This window comes from Pteronotus mesoamericanus, unplaced genomic scaffold, assembly GCF_021234165.1.
Source record: "Pteronotus mesoamericanus isolate MK-2021 breed Mesoamerican mustached bat unplaced genomic scaffold, CSHL_Meso_final scaffold_174, whole genome shotgun sequence".
Lineage (NCBI taxonomy): Eukaryota > Metazoa > Chordata > Mammalia > Chiroptera > Mormoopidae > Pteronotus > Pteronotus mesoamericanus.
This window is the reverse complement of record NW_026555309.1, coordinates 1,956,967-1,969,042: the sequence shown is the minus strand read 5'-3', so window position 1 is coordinate 1,969,042 and position 12,076 is coordinate 1,956,967. Positions and strand designations below refer to the sequence as shown.

At 36.6% G+C, this 12,076-nt stretch overlaps 1 protein-coding gene across 1 annotated transcript in view; it reads left to right on the top strand.

Annotated features, from left to right (window-relative positions):
* TOX (thymocyte selection associated high mobility group box) overlaps positions 1-12,076 on the top strand; it is a 302,922-nt gene that overhangs the window by 272,920 nt on the left and 17,926 nt on the right. Inside the window, exon 6 of the mRNA XM_054590158.1 lies at positions 10,134-10,214. Within this exon, the coding sequence (XP_054446133.1) occupies positions 10,134-10,214 (81 nt within the window). The remainder of the gene's footprint in view (positions 1-10,133; positions 10,215-12,076) is intronic.

The following is a 12,076-nucleotide window of genomic DNA, read 5'->3' as shown; positions in this document are numbered from 1 at the left end:
GCTTAGGGAGAGCCACATGAGACACTGCATCTCAGCGCAGAAAGTCTCAAGAAGGATAGGAATCATGGAGAGAGAGCAAGTGTCCAGTATGTAGATGTAGCCCACCCCAACAAGCCACAACGATGACATATTTCTAAACCAGGTATTAGATTGCCATTGTCACCACCTGGAATTTTATTGTGACAAAGGAAAAATTAGATAAGCATTTTCCTTTTAGTTATTGAATGATTATGTGAATGTAGCTACAGCTGTTACAGAATACTGAATTGCATTAATGATGTATTAGTTCCATATTTGGTTCTTGATAGAAACATTTATCTTTCTTTATCATGTCCAGGGAAATATGTTAGAAATAGAAAATCTCAAACCTAGATACATCCAGAAGTACCTATATATTGTGAATATATACCTACATCTATAAAGTATATAATGTTTTATACTTTCAAGAACACTATCACATGATTTATTTCATTTGTTCTGCTCAATACTTTAATCCAAATTTTGCTGATTACAAAATGGGGCCAGGTAGTTAAATTCATTCACTTATTCATTCAATAAATATTTGCTGAGCATTTACTATGTGCCCCAGGCACTGTTCTGGAGACTGAGGATAGAGCAAAGAACAAGACAGAGTCCCTATTCTGTTAAATGATTTGCCTAAGATTATGTAGCTGGTACATAGAATTAACCTCCCTTTCCTATAAGCCAAAACTGTCTTTTACAATCAGAAATCTCTATACATTCTCTTATGCCCTTTTCAAAATTGCCAGCCCAAGGATGCCTTCATAGGAAAGCACAAGGCCCACCGTGTGGGGCACTGTGTTGCCAGGATGGAAAACGCACCCCCGAAGCCTTCTCTGTGTGCTCAATTAAAATACCCATTTTGCTATTAAGAGAATAGGACACTGTGTTTTGTTGTTCTGTTGAAAACCTAATATATTGCACTTGCTTCAGGATATTAGAACTAGTTTCTATCCTAACTCAAATCAATTTGCTCTCACAGTCCCAAAGCTGAGGTGTGGCTCCCAACTGATGTTGATAATTCATGGTACAATTGTGCAGTGACTTCATCCCTCCAACTCGGTAGAACATCGCTAAATGAGAAACTCGGTGCACATCAACCAGGAATCCCAACCCCACCCGTCTTCTAGATTTTGTGATCGTAATGCCTTCATGCTCCACCCACGATGCCACACTCCAGGACACACCCCTCTCTGCTTTGATAACCTTGTGTGTATTCTTGGATGGGCACCAGGCTTCAGTGATGTCAACTCTTTTGCTTTGTAAGATAAAATTTTGCAGAGGAGACATCCAGAAAACGATTGCCCTCGCTAAAGGGTGTGTGCAGCATCTCCTAGTCATCAGAGGACGTACATGATTCTCCTCTGAGACTCAGCCTCTCTTCCCTTCCCCCTGACTCAGCAACTGAGTGAGGAGTATTACTCCAAGGCTCATCTGTGCTCTCTTACGTTCTACTTTGTCAGTGCTTTATCCCAAGGAACATCAGTTGCCTGTACTGCCAGCCATCTGACTCCTTGTCTATCTTTCTGACAGCAGGTAACTTTTCCTAATTATTTCCCACCTTCACTGGAAGACCTCATGTGGTTTTAAGACTAGTGGTTTTAAAAGGCAAAGGCCTGTAAAGGCTTTCCCTAACCCATGATTGGTCCTTTACATTAGCAATATAAAAAGTTAGTACAGTTATATGTACCCGTGTTTCTGATGAAAAAAAAATGTCCTTTTTTTTTATTTTTTCAATTACAGTTGACATTCAATATTAGTTTTAGGTGTACTGCATACTGGTTAGATATTTAAGGAATTACGTTCTTATGATGAGACTTAGGTAGTTCCTCAAGGCAGCAAATATAAATATGTAGAGTTTAACCACTAATTCTATTACAATAAGGCCTTTTATTTTTATTATAGCAAGAGGGGAACATTAGACAATATTTTACTTTCTTTTTATCTAGGCAAATAAGGTATTTACAGACCCAAAAAATATGAGAGTCACTATTCTTTACTGTCTTGTTAAGAAGGGAAATTACTCCCATTCTCAATTCTGCCTTTCAGAATTGGGGCTGAGACTTTCCAATAGAGATATTATCACAATTATAGTGTAACATGTAAGGTGTTTTCATTGTATACATGTGGTGACAAAATATTTTCCTCTTTCTCCTCTGAATTTTATTTCAAATTTAATAAGTAATACCCTTAGTGGAAATAGTTGACGGTTTTCTGGAGAATTTGTTTTATAAGTAAAGGATGAAATTAAATGACAACTGACCCTACATTACTCATTGGGTATTATAAAGTATGGTTTATGACACATTTAGGATGCAGGCCCGTCCTAGGGACAAGCAGAAAGAGAGTCCTATAAGTGAAATCAGATGTTGTGCTTACAAAAGGGAGCATATTGCATCGATGGGCCACTGCTCTGCTGCTACATGGCAGCCCTTCTCTAACGGTTTGCAAAAATTGCCAGCAAAGCGTACATGCCTGCCTAGAATGCACATTTGGGCATAAAGAGAATTTTAGCAAAATATCCAAAAGTGTTATTATGGTGTATTACCACCTGTTCTTTCCCTTTATGTTGACTCATTGTGCCAACATAATGTAATATCCCTGTTTCAAACTTAAATTAATTGTATTTTACTCTCATTTAATATTCAAATTGGGCGGCACACATACTGCTATGTATTTTTAAAGGAATGTTGCAGATGAGAGGCAGACCATTAAACCTGAAAATTTAGGACAAATGTGCATGTGAAGAACAGCCCCATTGTGGAGGCAGCTGGTTCAAGTAGGAGGCTAGGATTTCATGAGCCACAATTGTTCAAAAATCCTGTTGTCATAATAGCCCACAATTAGGAACAGCTACAAAGATAAACACAAAATGGGGAAAATGGTCAAAATTATTGATGACTTATTAGGGGCTCAGGAAATTACAATATTTAAGGAAAAACAGCTATTAGTGAGATTACAATTGACTGTTTTCTTACCAGCCGGAGGGAACATGACTAATAGAGCTGCTGTGTGTTTATATCACATGCTTCCTCATTGTGGAGTATAGGCGGGAATAAGGAGCCACTGCAGAGGGCAGATCTTTATTTTCAGACTCGATGGTGAGTGAGAAACTGTATGTACTTTGGTTTCTGTGAAGAATCTCTCAAAGAAGAAAAATCAAAAGAAAGCTGAAAGAAGTGATAAAAATCCTCCAGCAACACAAAACCTCCCTTCAGACTCCTTCCTACCAAAGCCACTGAACAAACTTCATGTATCGGAGCTCTCTCCATTTTAATACTTTGGAAGATGGTGTGAATGTGGAATGGGAGAGAATTGTGTCTGGGATTCCAGCTGGAGGTTTTAAATGCTAATGAAAAGTAAGACAATGGAGAGCCCATTTCAGAAGCATGCTAAGTTGTTTTAAGGCAGCAGATGGAGAAAGGGAAATAAAACCTAAGTACTGCTGTGATGTTGGCCTTTGCCACTTATCTTTCACTGACTGGAACCTACAGAGGGAGAAAAATAATAATGTAATAATATCATGCCCTTTATATTAGCATTCCTTGGAGTTTCAGCAGTCCTCAGCATCTTTTTTATGAGGTTCCAGCTCAATTTCCTGTTTATCTCCATTATTTCTGGATTCTCTGATTCTGGTCACTGAAGTCTAGGATTTGGGTCCACAGTGACAATAGAGAGCAAATCAAGCCCTTCTAAATTAAAGAGTCTGTCTGGTTTCGAAGCAGAAGGGATTGGTCCAAAGAGCTATAAAGGGTTCTTGGGTCCTTTTTTGCCACAGAAAGTCAACTCTTAAGTGGGAAAGGAAAGTCACCTTAAATCAGAACCAGATGTAAATGACTAAATGAACCTTAAGTTCCTAATTGGAGACACAGTCAGGCTGTAATACGTTTAGCAAATTACAAACAAAATGTTCTTGTTTACATTACATTAAATGGCTTTAAAGCTCCAGCCAAAGAGCTAAATAAACATGCTGTTAAGCTAAAAATGGAGTGGAAGGCCTGTTCAGAGTTTGATGTAGTCAGGAGAAACCACAGCCCACCGGGCCCAGAGAGTATATTTCTGTAAATGCTCGTGGTGTCGTGGATGGAAGAGGAGAGTAGATTTACCTCGAGATCCAGAGCCTAATGAGCAGAGAGCACTTGCAGAGAACTGTTTGAATACTGTAACATATGCCTTCTTTCAGGATGCATAATTCATACCCAGGGATATTCGCCATAGCAGTTCAGCTCAATAGCAACACCTCATTATTTTATCCCTCACTATTTATTCCTATGTTTGACGCCTCATGAAATTACTGTTAATGTGTTTATATAAGGGGAGATCTGACACAAGTGGGAAGAATGTAATTTCCTACTCATTCTTTCCTGCTGCTGTGTCCTCTTCCCCTGGTACAAGTGGCAAGTGTAAATAGTTAATTTGCTTCAATTATGAGCCTGTCCTGCTAAATTAGAAGCAGCAGGGATATGAAGAGCCAGAATTATACTTATGAGGCAGCTGACAAATCCTCCGAGCCCATGGAATCAAATCATTTACTCCTCATTGGTGCTCAAACACCCACTCCATAAGTGCTGCCGGGGTTTTCTTTTTCTCCCCGAATCTTAGAATAAAATTTGGATTTTCAGTCAAGAATACCTAAGGTTAGCTTAAATCCTGTTGCACTACATAACATTCACACATGTTTATCTTGGCCATTTCCTTATGCATTTCCCCCCCCCCCAAGAAATGTTTAAACTAGGAATAAGAGATATGTGACATAATTGTTCATTTCATAAACTGTAGAAGAAAAGTCTATATTCATGAAAATTTGAAACTGAGAAATTAAAATTACACGAAATGGAGAGCATATTTTACTGCTAAAATGCAGGTATATACCTGCACATGTTGGTAGATAAATGGCATTATTGCATGCAGCATAAGTATACGTGCACACATATAGAAATATCTTATACTCATATACAGGGAACAAACATTTCACTTGAAAGTTTCCATGGCATGGGTAGGGAGAGAATTTGAACGAAATAATCATTCAAGTTGGTGGTACTTTATGTATTATTGGTAAAAATGTTTGGGGTGGGTGGGTTGTATATCTGTGTATCAAATTATCTATTTCCATTGATGTGGAAGATGTAATTTAGTACTTTCTTACAAGCACTCATGCTTATAATGACTCACAGAAGAAAAAAGCTGAGACTAGGGACTCTACCCTCAATCACAAATATTTCCTGAGCACCTACTATGTACCAAGCACTGCCCTGTGTCCTGCCTGGGGCTTTTGCTGCAGAAAAAAAAAGAGATCAGGCCCCTGAGGTGGTCTGTCCCCTGAGGTAGTCTGTCTGAGAGACTCAGCAAGGGAGTTTTCCTGCCACTAGGAGGAGCCGTTGAGTAAGCAAAGGTGGAAATTTGTGCCAGCTCAATTTGATTCACACTATGGGTCTGCCATACTTGCTGTAAGGGAGTGGGTAAAAATGACTGCCCATTCTATTCTATTTTCTTATCTGTAAAGAATGGAAATGAAAAAAACATCTCAACATTCTTGTTGAAAGAATTAAAGACAATATAAAAGTATATGAAGTGCTTAACACAAAAAATGCACACAATGCAGGCATATTTTTAATGCCTTTTTTCAATCTACAGCTTCAGTGCCTCACACCACACCAGGCACCTATTAGACACTCAATATATTATTATATGTAATTAAACAACATCATACTTGCCACAGTTATCCTCACCTAATAAATGAACAGATATATTTTATAGCCTTTCTTTTTTTTCAGAAAAAGGGCTTGCTTCCAATATCTACCATTCCAGAGGCAGGTCACACCATTATTATGTAGGCCTTTTAGATACATTCAGATGTTCCCTAAAAGCATCCATAGCAAGATTTTTCTCTCATTGTATAATACTTTCAGTCCTCTGAATACTACTTTTTAAAGTTCTTTGAGTTCTGGAATGCTTAAGAAAATGCTGACCAAGTTACACAAGATGGAAATTTAACTGTATTTGAGGAATGAGTTCTATATAAATACAGATGCACTTTTTCTAACTGTCCTAAATAATAATAGCATTGAAAGAAGCTGCAAACATTAATTTCTAAAGGATATGGCAGAAAATTGTGGTTAAATTATTATTTCTTATAAATAACTATTTCTAAACATTTTCTGTAAAACTGAACTTGTTTATGTAGGGGGAGAAAACTGCATTTGAAGTCCACCTCCAAACAAATGCCTTTTAATTTTTTGTTAGTGTGTAATAGAATACAACATTGGAAGAATTATATATTTTTTCTTATTGTTACTGTAAAGGCTTGGTTGAAATAAACTATGACTAGAGATTAACAAGGAGCCTGAGCAGAAAAGAAGGAAGGAAGAAGGAATTAAATGGTATTTATAAGAGTTGGCTTTTTTTTCCCCTATGAGTTGGATGGATTGTTTGGGTAAAGAGCAGAAAGTAAAAGAGTAAAATGACAGATTGTATTAGAATTTTTTCTATTTGAGTTTATTATAGTCACTGATATTGAACTGCTGGTTTCAATTAGGGATAATTAGCCTTTAAAAACATGTGTACTGCTGGTATTTAGAGCATTTCAAAAATGATTCAGTGAATCACTAGATTACATGAACAGGATATGTATTCTGTAGAATTTCTATTTGATGTCTATCTACGTATGTTTTAGTTTAGCCATTATATATGTTTCAGTTTAACTACTGAGATACAATCCTTAGATAGGATATAGTAGCTTTCTTAGAATAACAAACCACAGCATATAACTAAGTTAGGACAGGATGAATTCAAAAGTGTTTGGATGAGCTGGGGAAAAATGATAAATGATGTATTATGATTTTTAAATCCCCATCTGGCTAACTTTGCACTTTATTTCAAACAGCTGTAGAGCATTTGGAAGCCATTTTGTAGCTCAACTGAGTACTAATATTTACTGTATGAATCACATAATTTTAAAATATTTGTCTTTCCCTGAGAGAGAGAGACCGTTTTTTCCCAAACTTAACTTTGACATAAATCAGACCCATCCTCCTAGGTTAGAAGGTTTGATCATTGCAGTGGGCTGTTCATTGCCAAAGGCAGTCAGCATCATCGTTGGTTTCTGCAAGCAGACTTTCTTCGCCATGAACAGAGGCTTTGAAACAGTTTTGAGGAACGTTTTACTGATGACTTTTAAATATCTGTTCTACAATAAGAATTTCCCCCACTTCACCTATATGTTGAATATGTACATATTTTTATCGTTTCCTCATATATTTGAGATCTTTCTTCAGGCATTTCCAGCAAATAAAGGATTGAAAAAGCATCTTTGTAACATTTTAGAAGAGCTCATAAGAAAGGCATACCAGTGTATAATATTGGAACCATTAGTTCTTAAAGATGGAGGTTCCAAACTACTGTTGAGAAAACATGACTCAGATTTTAATCTTGATCTGGGCTACTCCCCTTTAAACACAATGACAGAAATATACCTCCTGAAATTACTGCCCTTTGAATTCTCCCTGTGAACATCTGCAGCTATTCAGGAAAGAGCGAATCCATCAATCCATATAATGTGACATGATGAGTTTACTCTTTTCTAAAGTGGTATTTAGGCATTTGTGCAATGATCCCACATAGCTAATTGTCAATAGCCAATAGGGAGCCATTTGTAGAAAACAGAGCACTCTGAATGCTAGTCAGGCATCCCATAACAACATTGATTCCCCAAGTGAAACCAGGGGGCACACATTCAGCCTGAAATACATTGTTAGTCACCTTTCTCCTGTGGTTGTTAATCAACAAATTTTAGGAAAGTTAACACTTTGTGCGATGTTGACTACTGGAAGCCCAAAAAAGGGATAGCACCAGTCGCACTGTTGCTGTTTCAGTAGATATTAAATGCAAGAAAGATGATAGATGCTACAGTCAGGCCATCTGGCAATACTGTTGTATATGCTGCTCCTAAGGAAATGGTGCTTTGGGCAATGCTATGGACCAAAGTGCATTAGATTTGCCTTTGGAAGTTCAGTGAACCCCAGTTAGCTGCCTGGGGGTTGACTGGAGTAGCATACTAATAAAAACATGATATTAGTGCTTTGACCATACAAATGCATATGCATACTACCATCAAAAATATACAGTATTTACTAAATATTTGTTTTAATGTCATTAATAGGATTTCTATCTGTGTGGGAGAAAAATTCTTTAGAAATGTTTTTAAGGTATTAAAAGTAAATGTAAACATTGTCAGTTTAAACTCATTAATTATAAATTATGTCTTGGAGGAGATGGTTGAAGAAAAAACTAGAAACAACAGTCAGTCTCTCAAGGTAAAAAAAAAATCAATAAAAAGCAGGAGAGCTTTGTTTTTCTGATTGTGGCTGAACCAAGGCATGCAATATACATGGGGCATATTATTCAAAGGCATTTGCTGTACCCTAGCATTTGTTTTTACATCCAGATTTCCAAGAAAGTAGCTGAATTTGACTTCCAATAATTAGCTCAGTAAATGTAGAATACTCTTGTATTTAAACCAAAGGGTTTATTGGCTTTTATTTAAAAGATAAAACTTTTTAAGTGTCCTGAGTTTGATATTTAGTAAAGATGGAGCAATAACTATATGATATTTTATGAATTCTTAATTTCCTTATTATTATCACCTTTCATTATACCAAAATGCCAAGTATAAAGGTCTAGGCTGAAGACCTCGCTAAAAGAACAGAATGATTAGCACATTTATTTTATAGGGTCCTTTGTAATTCTGTTGACAAGGTCAGTCATTTGTTTACCTTAAGTAAAATGATCTGCTTTAATTAAAATATTCATGAGTAAATAATATTTCTCTCATCTTGAATTTCACAGTTGGGGACCAGGCTCAGCATAACCCCTTCAGCATTAAAAGCCATAAATTGACCTCTGTGGCCAACTTTGGCAGATATTTGGTCTTTAGACATAATTTATGCTTAACTACTCTGATTAATTCCAAAGCCACCTTTCAGTACTTAACCTGTGTGTTTTTTAGCTCAGTATCACAAGATACTAGCCAAGCCTCATTCCCTGCTGTAAAATTCAAGATGTGGGAAATGTAAAATAGATGTTGATAAAAAATACACTTCTATTTACACAGTAAATGATGAAAAATATTTTGTTTTTTAAGGCTGATTTTAAAAGATTGCAAAAAAAAGACACTGAAGGCTTGAAAGAATTAACGTAATGGTAGCAGACAACCATGTGTGTTCACTTTGCTAATCTTTCGTTTTTGACTCTAATGACTCCTTTCTGTTTAACTTAGTGATGTGACCTTTAGCATAGCGGCAAGTCATTTTTCAGTACTTTTGCTCAATTTAGGATGATTTTACTGATATTTTCAAGATAATTCCCACTGAAAAATGAAAACTTCTGGTTACTGAAGTTCACTTCTGAACATTTTTACCTTTTCGCGGTGAGGAACCCAGAGATCCTGCCATCCTCTCCTTTTGTGGGAAGGGCAATACCAGGACGGGCTGTGCAGCGTGGCATGTTCGCAGTCCTCAGCCACCAGGGGCCCCATTCTGCTCCCAAACGTGTCTGACTGCCATCGCCAATCCCTGAGTCTTTGACATAGAACTTCAAGGCTCAAAATTTTAAAATAGTGACGAACCTGCCAACTCCAATACCATTCCTTTGATTTACTTACTGAACTTCATTGGTCATCTCTGAACTCTGTTTTTGTGTTTATATTTACATGGAACATATATATCAGGATTCAAATGTACTGCAGAATTATCTGCTCATTATATAAATGTGAATGGCTTCTTCACTCATGTGTTTCCCTGGGAGCCTTCATCAATGGTATCTTTTTAAGCCAACTACTACCATTCTCAGAGTAAACCAGACGAATCCTTTTATATGCTTTACATAAACTGGAAAATTTTATTACTGTTAATCTTCTTATCTAGCCTATTGCCATACTTCTTAAAAATCTGTTTCAGTAAGAGAATGCAATCTTTGGGGAGATATATTATTGCATAATATAATTGTGTGTTTCTGTGTGTGTGCACGTGTGTGTGCAATTGTCATTCTGCACTGTACTTCCCTGGAAACAAAAGCATATGCACTTTCTAATTTAAGACTCTTTGTTGTTGTTACAGGTCTATAAAAAGAAAACCGAGGCTGCAAAGAAAGAGTACCTGAAGCAACTAGCAGCATACAGAGCCAGCCTTGTATCCAAGGTAACATGCAACTGTGTGGTATCGTCAGATTGTGGGCATCTTCTTGCAGACTGTGGTGGTCATTTAAAAGCATAAAAGATCACTTTAGCATTTCTACACAATCTTCTTTGTTGAAAACAACTAAATCCTAAGCAAAACTATATAGTTACACGTTATGAAAATATTTGTTCATACATAAAAGACCAGAGCAGCATCCTCTGGGCCTTCTATGAAATAGTGTCCACCTGTGGTTTAGTGACAGCACATTCTTAATCCTCAGCAAACTTTCTATTTCTCTGTGTCCCACTCTTAAATTGCCTCCTCCTTCATGCCCCTTGCAATTGACCTTTGTTGAGGAGATGCCACCCGTCAAATCCCTTCCTCATTACAGCATCGTTACGATGCAAGCATGACTCCCCATCCCCTAAAAAATTGCATTATTTCATTTGAAACTGAAAATGCCACTTAAAAATATTTTATGTGTTAAAATGTCCTAAACTTCCCTGGCTGGTGTGGTGCAGTTGTTAGGAACAACGTTCCATACACCGAAAGGTTGCAGGTTTGATTCTAGTCAGGGCACATATCTAGGTTGCAGGTTTGATCCTGGTTAGGACACGTGTGGGAGGCAACCAATTGAAGTTTCTTTCTCACATTGATGTTTTTCTCTTTCACTGTCTCCCTTCCTCTCTCTCTCTCTAAAAATCCATAAATATATTTAAAAAAATAAAGTAAAATATAAAATAAAATATCTTAAACACTAGTTCTTTCTGTTATAAATACTCAAGAGTTGTCTGTTTGGTCTCAGGCTATTAAAGATGTATTTCCTTTTATAGATTTTTCAGGGAGGTAACCTCAGAGAGACAGGGCTGTATTTAGAGGTGCTTGATGCTATGTCATCTCAAGTCCAAATTGGGCTTTTGGCTCAGTGTGTCTTGGGGCTCTGGACTTCATTCCATTCACCCATGAAGAATACTTTCTCTGTTATCCACAAATACCCATGCCCCTTCTAACAGCTTCAAAGTAATTCTATGAAGTAGTTTTTTAAAGGGGGAAAATATATGCTGAATATTCTGATGTAGAACAGAAAAGAACACAAGTATACATGCATGAGAAATTTCAGTGGCCAGTGGTTTAATTAATACATCTTTATATTCCTCTTCTAAGGCATAACATTTGTTGAAAAACTTAATATTTATTACTTAACCTTAAAATTTCTAGCCACCCTCTACTCTCTCACTATGGATCTCACACTTTCTAATTTATCTAACTTTTTTGAAGCTACATATACTTTCTACTGATACCATCTCACATTTCTGTGTATATATAGAATTCACAGAATGTGTATAAAATTATGGCAAAAAGATATTAGATCCATCAAGCCATTGACTTAAATAGTCACACTGATATTACTCAGACTAATGTCAAAAATGTAAGGGGGACTTTAAAAAAATTAAATTTCTTTTTGAGCAGTTTAAATAATGTTAGTCAAAGCATTTTATCTAAGAAAATCAATAAAAAAAAAGTCTCAATTCCAATACAAAGCACACTGGTTAATGCTATGCAATTGCTGGAATGCTATAATACTGACTAAGCCTTTGCCTTCAAAACAAGTGTCTTCAGATATGTTCTTAGCTCCAACTTTTCTTACTATTCACTCTCAGAGTTACAGCTCTCAGAGTTGCAACCCTCAGTATACGGCAATTTGTATAAATGCTGTGAATTGCCATTTCTGCATTTTAAAAACCAAGCACTTTTTTTTTTACAGCTTACTCTGATGTTTTTCTTCTCTTTGGCAGTAGGAATTTTGCTGGAACTGTTGAATGTCTATTTATGTACAGCTATGTATTGTGTATATACAAATTGAAGGAAAGTTACAAACACTC